Source organism: Chelonoidis abingdonii, chromosome 7, assembly GCF_003597395.2.
Source record: "Chelonoidis abingdonii isolate Lonesome George chromosome 7, CheloAbing_2.0, whole genome shotgun sequence".
Classification (NCBI taxonomy): domain Eukaryota; kingdom Metazoa; phylum Chordata; order Testudines; family Testudinidae; genus Chelonoidis; species Chelonoidis abingdonii.
The window spans coordinates 96,527,575-96,545,974 of NC_133775.1; the positions used below are offsets into that span (position 1 = coordinate 96,527,575).

An 18,400-nucleotide genomic window follows, 5' to 3' on the forward strand; every position below is an offset into this window, starting at 1 on the left:
GACACTGTTTTTGCATTGGGATCTCAACCCAGAATTCCAATGGGCGGGGGAGACTGCGGGAACTATGGGATAGCTACGGGATAGCTACCCACAGTGCAATGCTCCGGAAATCGATGCTAGCCTCGGTACATGGATGCACACCGCCGAATTAATGTGCTTAGTGTGGCCACGTCCGCTTGACTTTATACAATCTGTTTTACAAAACCGGTTTATGTAAAATCGGAATAATCCTGTAGTGTAGACATACCCTCAGAATAACACGGACATGAAATGCCTGAACAGGAAAATAGCAAAGGTTGCCAAGTAGCAGATTAGAATCCCAGAACTGTAGGGAGAACTGGAAGAGACCTAAAGAGGTCATACAGTCCCTCCCTCCTCCCCTCCATCCCACCCAGTTGAGGCAAGTCATATGAAAACGTACCTCTGTGGAGTCAAACAGCATAGCTGGGGCTACAATGCCATTTGTTTTTGCAGCCTTTCGGATGATGATTTCTGCCTCTTTAAATCTTCCCTGAGAGATCAGCCACCGGGGAGATTCAGGAATGACCCTGCAACAAATTTCAGACGGACTGAATCAACATTTCCACAATGATCACAACTGCTGACTTAATAGGGTGACCAGACTGCAAGTGTGAAAAATCAGGATGGGGGTGGGGGGTAATAGGAGCCTACATAAGAAAATGACCCCAAAATCGGGACTGTCCCTATAAAAGCAGGACATGTGGTCACCCTATGACTTAATTATCTTTATTAAACACACTTTGGGGACGGATCTCAGTAATAGATCACTTCCTGCAGTAGGGTCCAAGACTCCCAACAGATAAGCATGTGGGTCACTTTACCCATAATGAGTAGTACAGTAACTCCTCACTTAAGGTTGTGTTTATGTTCCTGAAAAATGTGACTTTAAGCGAAACTATGTTAAGTGAATCCAATTTCCTCATAAGAATTAATGTAAATGAGGGGGTTAGGTCCCAGGGAAATTTTTTTTACTAGACAAAAGACTATATATATATATACACATATACACACATAGTATAAGTTTTAAACAAACAATTTAACACTGGTACACAGGGATGATGATTGTGAAGCTTGACTGAGGTGGAGGAGTCAGAAAGTGGGATATTTCTCTTACTGCAAAATGATGAACTAGCAATTGGCTGAGCCCTCAAGGGTTAACTCTCTCTCTATACAATGCAGCAGGAATGGAGGGAGATATGCACATTTCCTTTAAGTGCACTGCCTTGTTAATTAGATCAGCTTGCTGAGAGGGCAGCTGCTGCAAGCTCCCTCCATCCTGTGCCCTGCTCTATGGAAGATGGGGTAAACGGTGCAGGAGCAGGAGGGAGGGGGACACCCTGACATTAGCCCCCCTCTTCCTTCCCTCCCCTCGCACAGGAAGCCAAAGTCTCGGGGAGCAGCTCCAAGGCAGAAGGCAGGAGCAGCACATGGCAGTGGAGGGAGGGACACAGCTGAACTGCAGGCAGCTGCTACACAGGGAACTTAGGGGAGCGGAGAACTGATAGGGGGGCTGCTGATCCACCCTGGTTCCAAGCCTCCACCAGCTAGCTGCAACGGGCTGCTCTTCCTGCAAGCAGTAGACAAAGCAGGCGGCTGCCACAGACGTTAGAAGGGAGCATTACACAACTTTAAACGAGCATGTTCCCTAATTGATCAGCAACATAACAATGAAACAATGTTAACCCCAATGACTTTAAGTGAGGAGTTACTGTACAACTGAGCTCAATGGTACTGCTCAAGCACATGGGTAACTACTCACATGGTCAAATACTTGCAGGAGAGTGCACTTTTCCTATAATTTGTTTCTGAAATTAATTGTATTCATGTACATTAAGGGGATAATTAAATTCCATTAGAGAGTCAGAAGTTTCTTGGTAAATAGCAATATTAAGTTAGGTAGCATAAAAAGCAATCATAGTTGTACACAGCACACAAACGGTGTAGAGTTGTGGTGGAGATATTTAAAGGAAAGTGCAAATCTATTTAAAAGCTATTTGCCATCAAGATTATACACAAACTTCTTCGTCATCTTCATATCACAAAATTGATCAGGCTAAGAGAACGGTAGTAGTGCCATCTTGCGGACATGATTAAATCCAACAGGTAAAAGCCAAACATGATTATGTCCATTAATAACAAACACAAACTAGAAGGACACGCCTCTCCTTCCCCACTGTTTTAAAAACTCTAAATCCTTCCATCCTAACTGCTCCTGTCTTGCTCTCCGTAGTCAAAGGTAATTTTCCCTCTCTATGGAACAATAGGTCAGAGACTGCCAAGATACCCTCATGACCTACAATGCAGCTGCTAGACCTCTTCTCAAAGGGTTGATTAACATTTTTCTACTACTGTCTCCCCCACTGCATTTCTTTACAGGTCAGTTAATGAATACAAATGCAGATTGGAGAAGCAAGGGATACTCGGAACCCCTTTGGAGTATTTATCTTACTAAGCTTTTGACAGGATAGTTCTTACTTCACTGTATAGAAGTTATTAAGTAAATACATTGGTTCATAAGAGCCACTGGCAGGCACTGTGCAAGCTTCCCTTACATACCTCTGCCAGTGCACCTCAATCCTCACCTACCATCTCTTTGCTTCTCCAGTCCCAGACCCTGAAGTGGAGGATGAGAGTCAGGACAATCCATATAGATGTTCTGTAATGCAGACAAACAAAAACTAGGAAGAATAGCCGCCAAGCAAAACTTCACTGGTACCCCAAGGCAGGGCTTTGAATCTACGTCTCCAGCAGCAAGAGGCCAATGAAACAGCTCAATGAGCCACCATAGCTCTTGTAGGATTTATACTCTAGCAACAGTCCGCTTCTCCAGTTGGATTTCTATGTTCAAATACCTACTTTTCCTACATTACTCCCACTAACAAAATGAAGCTGCGCGTCACAGAGGAAAAGCAAGCAATGCCGTATTGAAGCCAAGGATTTTAAGGCATTTCAAGTTAAATAGAAGCATTATTTAAAATGCCACTCTGGAGATGGATCAAATTTCTGACCAACTCTCTAGTCTGGTGATAGCTAGCAGGCACTGAAAAGCGTTTTTAAAGGTTTCAGCCAAATTCGAAGAGCAGAAAGATGGAGCTGAATGGTATTTCATACTGTGTAGGATACAAGTCTATTTGCTTTACTTAACAGTGTGATAAAGACATTGTTCTTTTTGAGGTCTAAATGTATCATAAATGTGGCTGCTTCAGGAGAACAAGAGAGGAGCTTCCTGGTTAAGACCAGCGTGAAAAGAAGGAACAATTTCATGTAACTTTTTGAAGAGAACATGTACGTTTTGGGGGGTGAGGGAGACACCTCACATTTCTCACCTCTATCAGGAAATGAGTGCACTCACTCCACAGATGCAGAGAAAGGGCAAGCACAGCATCCCTCCTCTAATCTACCTACAGGGCCAATCAAAAACATAAGGCTTTCCTGTCTTGTCTCTGCATGGTTTTCTTTTCAGACTGGAAGTGCATAACCATCCCTGGGTGAGAGGCAAAGTTTCTTTAAATTGGTGTCAGTTTAAAAAGGAATTTGGGTGAGGAGGGAGGAAGAATGAGTGCAAAGGAGAGACCAAAAAACAAAACAAAAAAGCCAAGGAGCGGAGCGTGGAGTGGTCAGGGTTAAGGTTAGCCACGTGAAATCCATTAGGGTGATGTTTTCAAAATCCAGCATGACAACTGCATGCAAAGAGAAACGAGATGCAAGGAGAATCTCTTTATGTCTGGTAAACTGTCACTGCCAAAGCCTATTGCTGACATCCTCCCAACTGGCAAAACAGGGAAAAGTAAAAAGAAATAAGGGTCTGGGTAAGCTTGCTAGACCTAGAGACAGCTAGTGGCTTGTCTGCATTTCCATCAAAGCCCTGTTAAGAAGGTATTTGTGATGGAGCTGCCTGCCACATAGGGACCAAATGCTCCCCTCTGTGATCCAATACCAGGAGAGGCTTTAGCGTGAGCCCATGGATACAACTGCACCACAGATATAACAAAACCAAGGGCGCCAAACCTGACTGGCGCTGTGATGCTATGCGCCACGTCACAACACCCAGAGCAAGGAGCCGGGCCCAGCCCCGCGGGACAGGAGGGCTGGTTTGTTCTTTAGCTCCACCCCTGTGGCCTCCATGCCATGCAAGGACTAGGGTTGCGGTGCTGAGGCAGAGGGTGCTGCTGCGGGTGATTGGTGCACCCCCTGGTACAATCCAAAACCAAGCCTAACAAGAGTTTAGTATAGTGCTCGAAAGGCTACATCCACCCCTGCTCAATACAGAGCTCCACACATTCAAAGTGTGGGGGAAGCCAGTCAGATTCCTAGCCCGTCAGTCACATTCCTGGACAAACAGCTCACCTGACTGCCACAACCAAGACAAGAAAACTTACCTTTAAAGCAGGCCCTGCTACAGAGGCTGTTTTAGGTCTTCACAGATGCTCACTCTCTTGCTGGGAGGTCCAGAGCTTCGAGACATGCCAGCTCCAACTTGGCTGTGTGCTCAGCCGGCCAGGGTTTAATGGGAAAGAGGCTGGTGTATGGTGTTAGTAGCAAGGGAAGGGAGAAAGGAGCAGGGACAAGAAAAGTGGGGAGGAAAGAGGGAAGGACCCACAGTGGCAACAGCTGAGAAATGCACATGATGGTTCCCATTGATCTAAGTGGAAACCTTTTCCAAAGGATTGTAAGATTCTCCCCCACTTTAAATTTGTACAAATATTTTTGAAAGGTATAAGGCACTCAGAGCCATAGATCTCCAAGTCCCAGGAAGTCAGGTCAGCTTCAAGACAGCATCCCCAGTCTCTAAAGGCCAGATAGGCTGGCATAGCCCCTTACAGGATGAGGCATCCAATTGGCTGAGGAAAAAAAACAGGGTGGAGCCAAAGAAGCCATCGAGTTCTGCTCAACCAGCCAAATGAACCTGCAAGAGGTCATGGTGCTTCTGTAAATCTCTCCCTGGACAAGCTACTGACCAACACTGACCCAGCGAGCTGTCCCTCGGGCTGCATTTGCCTAAATGCATTTAATGTATACACTTTTAATGTTGTTTGGTGTGCTCTCTCATCTTCAGTGCAGCTTCCACAACGCACACTAAATAATCATGCACCTGATCGTGGCACAGAATTTTGTTTTGGCGACCGTGACACTGTAACCCACATATGCAAGGACCTGGGTAATCCTGTCAGAACTCCATTCACTCAGCTGGCATGGGGAGTTAGGAGAAGGCGGTAGCGACACATTTTTATAACCGCACATTTTACATTTCCTTTAGGCTAAAATTCAACCTCACCCCTTAACCTAGGCATGTAAACATTTTGTTTGTCTGTTTTTAATGGGACTTATGGTTGGAAAGTTATTTACTGTACAGGACTGGTTTCCCCAAATAATTTTAAAATATAGAAAACCATATTTCATCCTCGCAGCGGCATGCTATAGTTTTACTTCAGTAGTGAAATAGATCGTTGCAAAGAAAAGGCATCACAGACGGATAAAGGGATTCTGATATGTTGTTTTTAGGATAAACTAACCTTGAATTGCTCTGAATTTGTTAATACTGCATGGATTAGCAAAGATGCACATGAGATGCCTGGTTTATCAGGGTGGTTTCCTGCTGTATGGCTGACTTCACATTCCAAAAGTAACATGTTGAAGGTTTACATAACCATGACAAAGGAGATGTGAACTGTTACAGCCAATCAATCCACACAGCCACTCTTGGAAGAGTTATATGGCATTTGGCGCAGATACCATCCAGACAGCAAATAAGATTAGCTTTCAGAACTGCTGACAGAGGATCTGTTATGGTCTATTGAGTTAATCCATCATTAATTTTTTGGATTTTGACTTCTTTTCCAAGGCCACATTAGAGGAACAAATACCTTGCTCCATGAAACCCCCCAAACTGTGACCAAACTTTACCCAGGGGGGAAAGGAGGGAAGAAAACTGAGCACCAAAATGTTAGGGCTAAGACTTTTTTCCCCTCAACTCATCCCCATATGCCACTAGCATCTCCCTCTAGTGGGGAATCTGATGTACGAGGAGCACTGCACCCAAGACATGACATAATTCACTAAAATGATCATATTAAAGTAAATTCCTTGTGTTTAGGCCCCAATCTTGCAACCTTCTTAACAAAGGTGCACTGTGCAAAGGCCTACTGAAGGGAGCGTCCAGGCATATGGTACAAGTTGCAGGATCTGGCGTGAAACTAGAACCCTGGATTCCAGCAAGTCTGCTGGGCCAAACAGTTAGTTGCTGGCTTCCCTACTCCACCACACTTTCCTTGTTTTTAATGACTCAGCACTGTGCCCTGAGGTGGCGAGACTAAAAGTGAGTTATAAAAAAGATCAGAGTAATTAAAGACCAAGGAGATCCATTAGACCATAGAGTTTCTGCTCCTTCAAGGGCAGGGTAAAATTCCCCCAAAGGAAGATGCATTAAACTAAATAACATATGATTTGAGCCAGAAGGCCGAGCAGAAGTACGAGATGTTCATTACAGTCATAACGTCATGGACAAGTTTTAAACATCCTCCCTGCTCCAGTCTCTTACCCTTATCCAGCCCTCTCAGATACAAACATTGTGTGTAGCAAAGCACACAGTTTCTGGGTAGCATTGCAACAAGGAGGATTTTTGTTGCATTCCAACAGTTGCATCCACATAGAAAATAGGTTTCTAAAAAAGGGAAGGAAGAAAAGTTGGAAGGGAAAGTTTGTATAGTGCAACACATCCAGCAATAATAAAGGAGATAACAAAAAGGTTATAAAGAGAGTTTGAGGTTAAGAGTCCGATAGTCTGGAAAGAATTTCCAAACAGCACTGGAAAGCCAGCATAAGATGGACTCTAGCAGCGTCAGCAGGGTTCAGCACACAGATAAGTTATCTTAAAACTGGCTGAAAATGTTTCGTCTTCAAGGTAAATCCCTTCACTTGGCATGCACAATACCAAAACGTGAAGAGAAAAAAATCCACAGCAATTATAATCCAACTGGTTGTTTCACAATTTAAACTGGAGGTTACCAGCTACAGATGGGACTTTCTGAAGCCGAACACCTTGCAATACAATTAAACTCACCACCACAGTGGAACGCAGAGCACCCCAGGTACAGTAAGAGCCAGTAGCAGCATCCGCCAGTCTCTGATGAAGTAAGCAAATAGTGGCAGCAACATGTAGCCAATTGCAAAAAATATGCAAACTCCTAATGTAGAGAATATAATACGAACTGATTTGCCAAGAATTTCTGTGCCTGTTCAAAACAAGGGAGTTTGGATTAGCATTTTAACTCTTTTTGTAAAAACCACGTCTAAATATTTTATCGCATTTACAAAAATCAGCTAAAACAATCTTTAAAATGGAGTCATTTCCCTTGTTTCACTTAAAGGGATACTGTCAAGGAGTTCTGGCTCCAAATAAGACCAACCTTAACATGAAGATAATCTGGTGGGACATTTTTCCAGATTTTAATCATATAAGAGATTTCAAAGATTTCAATGCCAAGCCATTAATGAGTAATTGAAAAGCCAGCCACCATCTGTGTGGGAACCACCTTTTTCAGTGCCCTCTGCTGGCTCTGCAAAAGCAGATTTCAAGTAATATACAGCTATTTTCAACACTAGACATATTCCTCATAACATCTGTGATATTGCAAAGACAACAAAATAAATGGGCCACTTTTTTTAGAGCTTTGTTTCACCAACCCTCTCAATTTCTGCATTGCTAGCATCAATACTTGCTCAACGGACAGAACAAAAGCAGGAGGAGACTTAGTTTCTGCCATTGCAAAGATTGGGGAGTTAAGACAAAAAAACAGCTGACAGGGTCCTTTTAATCAAGCCTTCTTGTTCATCTCTCCCAGTAGTTTTTCAGTAATTTGGGAACAGAACATAAATACTGAAACATGGCTCACTCCAAATAGATCAGGATTAAAAACCTGCCATATTAGCTCATGGGGCAACATGTCCAGTGCCCTGTATCCAACAGTGGTCAATGGCAGATGCTTCGGAGGAAGGCATAGAGCCACTGCCCTAGTCCTCTACAAGAGTACCTGAAGATAAGGGCAGTTAATCTCTCGCTCGCTCCAAGAATTTACATTTCAGCCACAAAACCGCAGATGCTGTTATTAACAGGAACATACAACAGATTTTGAAAATCTTGCTAAACCCTTTGCTTCAGTTCTTCCCTGCAGTGGCACGTTCCACAGGTTCACCAACTGCATAAAGCAGTCTTCTATTACAATCAGTTTTGAGGGCCCTCGTGTCCCCGGAAAGGGGACATTTGAGGCCTTCACTAGCAAGGTTTTTAAAATGCCAAACACCTAACAGTTCACATTAACTTCAATGGAATTTGCCGAGTGCCACCTCTTTGTCTGTCTAAATAAGTGCTTGGGATCCTAACTTCAGATACTCATCTCTGAAAGTCTTTGCCTATATTTCCTACCATACTTCTCCAAAATAAGTATTCCTAGTCTTTCAATCTCGCCTTGTTTGGAAGTCCCTATAAGCCTCTGATCATTTCCATGAGCCTTCTCAAACTTTGAGTTTTCCTAGGTTCTTAAAATTACATGAATTAGATTGAATGCACTGTTCTTGAGGAGGATACACCACCTACATATAATGGGATAGTATCAGTATTTTTCTCTGAAACACCACAATGGTAGATTCGCCTTGTTGATATCATGATGGAGAAAGATTCTTTAACCTGTTCAGTTTGAGGGTGTCTCAGTGTTCCCTACAGAAGCTATAACTACTCTGGAACCTGAGCGCAGGTACATATGGCTTAGGTTACGACATACTGGGCTGAACACTTTGCACCTGCTTGCATTGAAATCAGTATTCCATGGTGTTGCCTGGTTACTACATATTATTGGATCCTCTGGAGTTGCTTACAATCCTTACTGATTTTGACTTACCTAAATATTATGCTAGTAAATTTAGTTACCTCACTGTCCAGCTCCTGTAAGCAGTTATACCGGGACACACACAGATCCTAGCTCTCAAGTCTGGTCGAGTTACATTTGGCGTAGGACCCAAAAGGGGAATGAAGATGACTTTACGCCACCTTTATTCTCTCTCCCTGATCTCCAGGGCACCCTCAGCACAAATCAGAGCAGCCTCAGGACTGATCTAAATTACAATAGCCTGAAAAGCCCCAGGATTTGTTGCATCGGAGGATAACCTGAGCACAGCACGTTTCACCCACACTCACTCCAACCCCAGCACATCCCCTATGCTGGCTGCATGGCACCCAGGAATTCTATAGGGGAATCCCCAGTTAGTCACTTCAACTAGTTTAAAGGCTGCAATGGGCCAGCTACACTAAGCAAAGCCACCTCCTCAGAGCCACTGGACTGGCCCAGACTAAGGTAATTTATGGCTTGCAAGAAGTTGTTTCCATTAAATTAAAACAAACAACTCAGAAAACAGCATTTTTTAGATTTAAATATTCCCTGGTTGCTTTTGCAGCCCAGACAAGAATATTGTGTTTGTTTAAATTTCAGGTTCTTATGCACTAACTAGTCAGTGTTTTCATCCCCCACGCCCACTGATGTGCAGAAAGAATAGCCAGCATAAAAAGATGAACAATTAAAAATGTTTTCAACATTTTCAGTTTTAATACCTAATGTGCTATTAGTAAAATACCCTGGAAGTTTTTAACCTGACATTGTTTCTTTAATAATATTAAAATAACACTAGATTTAGTTCCAATTCCTGGGTCACTTTATTATTAATCATTTCCCACTTATTCATATCCTTTGCATCCTTTCTCAAGACAGGAGAGTCTCAACTTTCTTATACCATGGTCCACGATTCAATAAACAGATTGTCATGTGGACACATCACCTCCTATTGCCAACATGCAGATCGCTTTCCTGCTAATCTGTGATTGCATAACATCCCTCTAGCAACTGGCCAGCTCATTTGAAGGAGTATCAGACTCTTAATCTGAGGGTCCAGGGTTCAAATCCCTGGTCAGGTGATAAACTACTCACAAAGCTGTTCAGGGAGAGGGATAGTTCAGTGGTTTGAGCATTGGCCTGCTAAACCCAGCATTGTGAGTTGAATCCTCAAGGGGGCCATTTAGAGTACTGGGGTAAAAATCTGTCTGGGGATTGGTCCTGCTTTGAGCAGGCGGTTGGACTACATGACCTTCTGAGGTCCCTTCCAACCCTAATCTTCTATGATTATAACTTCAGCAGTGACGTTCAATGTAGAGTAAATGCATTTATGTCTGGCCACATGCAGCAGCTCAGTGAGAACTGTGCAAATAAACTCAAATACAGCATGCCAATCTCTATCCTTGTAAAGTGCTGGAAAATGCAACGGAAAGAAGGGAAAAGAAGAAAACCCCAGAAGCTCCAAAGGCAAATTTTATATGGGGTCGGAAAGGGAGATGTGTTGAAATACCCCATCACTGCACCAGGGCTGTGCTGACACATTGCATCAATAACACTGGTGAGTCATGAAGATGCAGTGATGGAATGTCATACTATCATCATTTTGAAGCACTCCACAAGATGATGGAAGTGGTGATCCAAGAAAAAATACAACTGAGATATTGCATAAGGAAAAGAGGGGAGAAATACCCTCGCAGTTCAGACTAGTTCAGTGATTAGCAGTACTGTTAAGGGCCTATACAATTAATATAATAAGTAGCAAAAAATAAAATTAAATTTAGCCAGGAATATGGGCAGAATTTTGTTGTTTTTATTCATTTTTCACAATGCCTTGTCTAGGATAGATTGTGTCTGCTTTGGAGCTTAACATAGAACACTTATAACAAACACCAGCTTTCGGGAACCTTCACTGAGTGTCCTAGTAGGAGTGAATCTGTTTCCCTGTTTAATGATCTTCCAATTTAAGAGTTATCATATAATCCAGTTTTGAAAGATCCTGAAAACAAGCAAGTCTATGGATTGAAATTAAATGGACAAACGGACATGGATTCTCCCAGGTAAATGACTGCAAGTGTGTACTGAGGTTGGATCAATCTATAATTTTGTTTTGGAAGAGAAGGACTGCAATAATAAGGATAATATTGTAATAGACTTACAGTTCAAATAACCATGCATCCCTAAATCAAAGCAAATTTTTGACAGCTGGCTCATTCAGCACACACGTTGTGCCAATGTGATACTTAGTCCTTTAGAGAGAGGAACAGTGTAAACCTTCAGTTATCTAGTTCTTTTTCCAATAAAATGCCTAGCCTTCTCTTAAGAAAGTCTATACCTAACAATTCTACCCCATCTCTCATATGGTCCTCAGTTCCCAGACTACAGAAATTTCCTATCCATTAGGGGAATTAGACTCCTTTACTCATTGAATATGATGTGGACTCAATGACATCAAGCAGACAGATACAAAGGTGTAAGGAAGTGTAGGGGGGTAGATATGAGTTATATAGTTCATAAAAGTGCATTGTAATATTGCCTAAAAGCTACTGTGGTAGAAATGCACAAGGTCTATTTATGAGCTGCATTTATTTATGAGACTGACTAACCTGAGCAAGCGGCTCATGAATAATTCCCCATTAAGCAACTTTGAAAAGTATCTCCCGCACCCCCACCTTTCATGTTTTTGTTTTTCAAAAAGAGCAAAGTTATAATATTCTCCCCTGGCTGCTGTTTGTTTTGTGTCTTTATGAGAAGTTTGATGTTTAAAAAAACAATGAAATATGGAGTTTAAACATTTTGTTAAAAATGCCTAGAACTTTAGGATTTGTGACAATTCAGAAAGAAGATCTAATATAAGATTAAGTCTCTTGGGTATATTTATATTCCTTTCCCACCAAAGGAGAGCAATTTCAGGACATTACCAAAGTGCCTGTACAAATGTAGTATATTTTTAGTCACATATCTTGACTACAAAAAATCTGGTAACCATGGTAAGTTAATATTTTTTATATATGGAGATATACCTATCTCATAGAACTGGAAGGGACCTTGAAAGGTCATTGAGTCCAGCCCCCTGCCTTCACTAGCAGGACCAAGTACTGATTTTGCCCCAGATCCCTAAGTGGCCTCCCCAAGGATTGAACTCACAACCCTGGGTTTAGATGCCTGAAGCTAAGGAAGGAAAGAAAAAGTTCTTGTAGAAAAGACTCTCCAGGGAGACGGCTGAAAGACATCACTTCAGAAATTAAACAAAGATTCAAAAAGAAACTACTCCCACGAATGCAAAAAGCAGTCCTGCGAAATGCAAGAACCAGCTGTTTTTTCAGCCATTCCTTGATAGTGTCTAAGTTATGAGCAGGAAAGTTAATATTTTAATGGTTGATTTCTAGTCATACAATTTGATTTTAAATGGCAAATGAAAGGAGATTCTTGGAAAGGGGCACACTTTACAAAACAATACAACTATTTAGCATAGGCATGCGTACGGGGTGTGCTAGGTGTGCCCAGGCACACCCTAATGTCTCAAAAAAAAAAAGTGGCTTTGCGTTTTAATGTAAGTAAAGTTGAGTTGTTAATTTAAAAAAAGAAAGTTTAGTTAAGTTTTAGTTTCTTTAGTTTGTTTGATGAATAAAAATAATGTCCTTTATGATTGAGTATTCAATAAATGTTGGCCTTTTAAAAAAATAAAGAAATAAAATTCCCTGGGTGCACACTCTAATGAAATGTGCTGCGCACGCCTATGGCCCTGTGCCCTATGGCCCTATGCTATTTAGTCACTGTGGCTAGGCTGTAGGGTCCTGAACTTCAAATGGCTGCCTTACACATCCGTGGGTCACTCTTCCTCTCTAAAAAAAGAACAGGAGTACTTGTAGCACCTTAGAGACTATCAAATTTATTTGAGCGCAAGCTTTCCTCTCTAGAATCTCAACCTATAGCAAGGTCTCTACTGAACACAAAACAACAGGAAACCTTTTGCTCTATAGTCCTATCTGATGCAGCCCCTCCCTCGCCAATCATCCTGCGATGAAAGCGTCAAAGGTAGCAAGCCTGTAAATAAATCCTAATAGCAGAAGTCCATATTCATTTTTCATAAACAGATTTTCTTGAGAAACTAGTGATTTCTTAAGGAGCTGGAAAATGCATAATATTTAATGAGGCTCCAACTCAACATCACAGTGATTTAATATAGTTGCTTCTTGAAGCTATTGAATCTGCCTTGCAACAAAGGCAGGTCATCTTTACAGTATTAAAAGAAACCTTGAACATGCTATAAGAAACATAGCAACATTCCCATGGCTCACATGGACACCTAGTGCACTTTCATCACCCAAGTCATTTGACTCACTTCTCACACACTGATCATCATCTGTTGCAGTGGAAGTGAATCCAACCAGGATTGAGTAGAGACAGTGAAATGGATAATTTTTAAGCAGTAAAAAACACTATGTGCAGCTAAAAGAACATCGATCTAAAACTATTTTAGGAGACGCAACTATGTCTCCTAATAACAGATAGCTAACTTCCACACAAATGCACATGCACAGAGAGAGAGTTTAGAAACAGGATGGATTAAACAGTAAGACAAGACCTAACATTCTAATTATCTTCCCAGAACTGGGTTGCTCTCTTGTACTGGTTAACCTTCATGAAATGATGAGAACACAAACAGGTACATTGAGTTTGGAAGCTAATTACCCAGCTTACATGCTGAAAGGTTATACAGTTAAAAACCATTTAAGGTCACCTAATCAGCACCTAAACTCACAAAGCATATTAGATGGGATTTGTGTAGGAATAGTTATCACTAGAGAACAAATACAGCTCCTGTTAATCACCATGTCTCCAAATTAATCCACAATATTATAGGTTAAAAAGAGACCCAATAGATTTTTCTAATAGGATTTTCAGTTTCAGCAAATGGCATTGATTTAGCCCGCTGAGCAAAAGACAATCTTGTTAATATCAGCTTTACTAGCTCAGAAACCTGTCAGTGCTGTACAGCTCAGTAATGATCCACAAACTCAGATCAAAGGCCTGGCACAGACCCTCCAACTTCAAACAATCTCATCTGAAAAAGACTGATAACAACCAGGGCTTGGATGGGGATAAATTGTATCTCTGCTGATGGCCCGACCTACTTATCAGCGCTGTGCTGCTGATGGTTGTGAAACCCATTAGCCATGCTGAGTCACTGCCATGCCTCCTTGCATAGTATTGATTTTACATTGTGTTTTTGGAACATTTAAAAGGAATGTTTCCCCTTTAGTGTTTCACAGGGGTGGAAAAGAATAGGATTAGCTGTCAGTATGTGGCTTTAACTGAAATTATCATGATGCTAGTGTCAAAATGGCATCTCAGTTTAACACAGAAACTTTTTTTTAAAAGACATCCCTATTTCAAACACCAGGCTTCGACCAAGAAGGCCTGGTTTGTTTTTCAACCCTCAAAATAAGGGTTCCTAAAAGCACCCCCGTTACAACTGTCTGGCCACGACTAGAACTCTTCACTGTTGGATCATCTTTTCGTAACGTTTTTCCCATCATATTTTTCTGCCAGATGGCTTGCCGCTCTGGAATAGTTATATGACAGCTGAGTCTTACTTGTTACATTTCCTCCTTTCTAGCTGGTGGGTACTTCTCTTACATTTTCCCTTTCTCTTATCATTCATGAGACAACACATTCTCACATACCAGTACTGCACATTGCTCTAACCTACATGTGATAAAGCAGAGGGAATCCAAATGATTGCCAGTTACATGCTATAACTATGTAGCCTAATACAATGTGGCATAAAAACACTGCCCAGTGCTTTCAAAAATCCATTGTTTAACTGCCCAGTCATCCTAAATACTTAACTTATCCTGATACTCTGCTAGAAGTACAATAACTCATCTATTTGCTTTGTTAATACACAGCACTAAAACCTCAGCTAAGCTTTTGTCAAATCATTAGTACAAGGTTTGATCAAATAAATTAACCTAAGTTAAGCGTGTAGAACCAAATCCTGATCTCATTTAAGAATGGAAATTTTGCTAACAGCAACAATTGGACCAAAATTTGGCTTCAGTTTGGATTTCTCAGATATTGTACTCTGTTCTTTCCCAAACCATGGAAAACCCATTCAAGCCTCCCATCAGGCAAACTTTCCTTGAAAGAGGCAGAAACCTACATTCAACAGCATTCCTCCCAAAAAAATATACCATTCAAGTCAAATTATAAGAATGAGGGTCTGTGCATTTTTTTCTCTTTCACCTGAATTATTTCGTCTTTGGATTCAGGAAAAGCTGGACAATCCACCTATACTCATTAGCAAGTATTGAAGAATTCTTCTGCTTCTGAGGAGCTGAAGGTAGATCCAAGAAGGGAGATGAGGCAGAGGAAATAAGATCTTCTCCACAACTTATTTTTCCCTGTGTGATCCAGGGACCTCTTGGTGAAAATTGGCAGAGGGCAGAAGGAGCAGGCATGGGTTTTATAGGGAGTTGGACATACACATAACAGCTCACTGAAGAGTGGCACGTATGGTCTCTGCAGAGAGCCATAGCTGACATAATCATTGTGAAATATATGTATGGATAGTATATACTGAAAATTATGTTCTTAAGGTCTTTGATTTAAGACAGGCCACCAAAAGGTGACATACCTTGGAAGGTTCCTTTCAGGCAGGAGGTAACAGACACCTATTTCCCCATTTAACTACATGGGTATGGTGTATTGTATGCAAATAGGTGTACAGCATGAGGCATACTTCGCCAGTTGTAAAATGAGAGATTGCAAAATCTACAAGAAAGGAAATCTATAAGATGAAACACACAGCAGCGGGTGTCCTGTTTATAAATAAAGGCAAAAAGATGGGATAAGTATATCTTGGGGCAAAGAAACATACATAATCCTTCACTTGGGAGGCAAGCTGACAGCGTACTTGTCTCATGAAAGGAGGGTCACAGCCAAGCCTGGCTGTAAAACACTGCAAGGATTTTGGGTGAGCAATATTCTACAAGACTTGAGAGTATTTTGTTAAGTGAGTCTAGGCTCTAGAGTGTGTGACGATTTTCTTTTATATGTAACCATTTATTTCCAATACTTCTATTTTCTACTTTTTGAATCTCTAATCTTTCTCAAACAAACTTGTACTTAATCTCACTATAAACATATCTAAGAAGTGTGTGTAAAGAAGTGCAGCAATCTGAGGGGGGACTGGTAAACTGGGTTGCACTATTTCTTTGGATGCAGCAAATCTCTCGATACCGAGTGGACCAGGGGCTGGATATGCCAGGGAGATACTCAGAGGGCCTATTGCTAACCCGCAGAGTAACATGCAGCCTGCCAGGCCAAGAGGAGAGTGCTTGTGTTGCCCATGGCCACTGGAACTGGGGAGCTGACCCATGGCAGACACAGACGAGGCCTCCTCATGTTAAGGGCAGGCGGCAGCAAGCTGCCTCACAGTCCCAGGTACCTTCAGCAAGCGTTACACCCTATACCACTACTAAGAGGCCAATCTCACAATTTAAGGTCGTCTTTTATGAGCAGTGCTACACAGATGCCTTAGAAATGGATACTTGAGACACAAAATAGGTTTTGTCTAAGGCCACACTGTGCTGCTGAGAGAAAGTGCCCGACAGAAGTGAATGAGATTTTATAAAAAAAAAAAAAAGTAGCTGGCCTCTGGAACAAATCACTTGCTAGCTAGCCACATGGCGAATATGGGACACAGTTCACTTGTCTCCTCCCCTCTTGATAATGAAAATGTTGACAGCACAATAACAAGATATTTGACTTCCACGTGTTCTTTAACAACTATGTTTTTGGTTAAGTCAAGTGAGCTTGCTTGAGAATATTCAATAAAGTGTCCCTAGGAGATAACTCTCCACAATCAGTTAAATTCAGGCCCACTGACTTTGACAGGGTATGGAACAAGCCCTTAGAGAGGATGCCATGCAAGTCTAAGGTATCTATCACACTGTCCTCTAGTGGATTGAACCCTTGAATGTGAGCCTTCACATCTGGAAGCAGTTCTACAAAATAAATCCACCCTTATTCTCTCCACTAAGATTCGTTTGGAGGGACGGCAGGTGTTCTAGTAGCACAGACTCAAGTGAATAGAAATAGGTACATTTTCCCTGTGTTATCAGCATTTTACAAGATACTCCCAACCATAGTATCCTATTGAGGGACTGCCCGTTACAGATGCTATTTTCCTATGAGGTGGTATGTATTTAAAGCCACAGTATAACTAATGTAATTATTCAGATGTAACCCTGTTATCAAAGACATATTAGCCATACGCTGAAAGAAAAATTCATGCTTTCTTGGGCGTTTAAGGATTATTTATAGCATGGCCTTTTATTAAATCTTATACTTCTATTAGTCTACCACTTAAATCTATTTAACATGCACTGATTATATATGCAATAGCATATGAGTTGTCCATAACACTAAATAAAACAATGATAAATGGATGATGAAATTAACTGGCTATCATTGGAATGAATATTATGAAAATCATCTCATTTGGAAATCATACTTTGTAGTAAATGCAATGTAAAAAAAGTCCATTCTTTTGAAATATTTGTGGTCATGCTGTATCAGCATTTTCCTTTCCAGCTTCCATCCAGTTTGCAGGAGATTACAACTTGGGTGTAAACTATTCTTAATTGAAAAAGAAAAATCTGGCATGCAACATGCCTATAATATGGTTACAATGCTTCTGGTTTTAGGAAAAATAAGTTTGTAAACCAAATTAGATTAAAAATGAAAAATTATTAAATGTTTTAACTGTCTGATCAATATATGCTTAAAACCAAAACCAGTGGTGACACAGTGAGTGAACTATACACATTTAATATGATCCCATTGAAAAATAAAGCAGTCAAATGGAAAAAACAGCCAAGATTGTAATATTAAAATCATTCACAGAATGTACCTAAACAAGATGGTTCATCTTAATTTCTTTCCCATTTTTTAAAATTACAGCTACAGGAAGAGTCTCAAATCCTTCTATCCATATCTTCTAGGCACCCACATAGTTTTAAAATTTAGGCTTAAAAAACCCCTTCAAAAACCTTGTAGTGCACAAAAAAGCTCATTTGCTGAGACATTGGATCAAACTGATCTTGGGTGTAACATACACTGTTGACATGAGTGAAGTTTACACCAGGAATTCATTTGGCCCACTGTACACAAAGTTGCAGCCAAGAGCAATTTGTTTCCTCCAACATATGAAATTTAGGGCGAACTGCAATCATGATAAATATAACTTAGGATAATTCAGCATTGACTTGACTGTCAAGAATACATGCAAATCTACAGTTCTTTCAATAGCTTAACCTCTGGCGAAAGGTCACTTAGTCAAACTATACCTTGTTTTGCCACACGGAAGGGTCATTTTAATTTGCAACACTGTAGTTATTAAAGCAATATGATCAATGGAATCCAGCACTGGCTTAAGAAGGTGCAATTTCACTGAAGCCAATGGATTTACACCAGGTACAACTTTGGCATGG

General features: G+C 41.1%; 1 protein-coding gene across 3 annotated transcripts in view; it reads right to left on the reverse strand.

The window, feature by feature from the left end:
• Positions 1–18,400, reverse strand: part of SLC22A4 (solute carrier family 22 member 4) — a 59,662-nt gene that overhangs the window by 18,046 nt on the left and 23,216 nt on the right. For 2 of the 3 annotated variants that reach the window (XM_032769194.2, XM_032769197.2), the window contains exons 4-5: positions 7,082–7,253; positions 422–548 (exon numbers count right to left, since the gene is read on the reverse strand). In XM_032769194.2, the coding sequence (XP_032625085.1) occupies positions 422–548; positions 7,082–7,253 (299 nt within the window). The remainder of the gene's footprint in view (positions 1–421; positions 549–7,081; positions 7,254–18,400) is intronic. The other variant, XM_032769196.2, reaches the window with a different exon arrangement.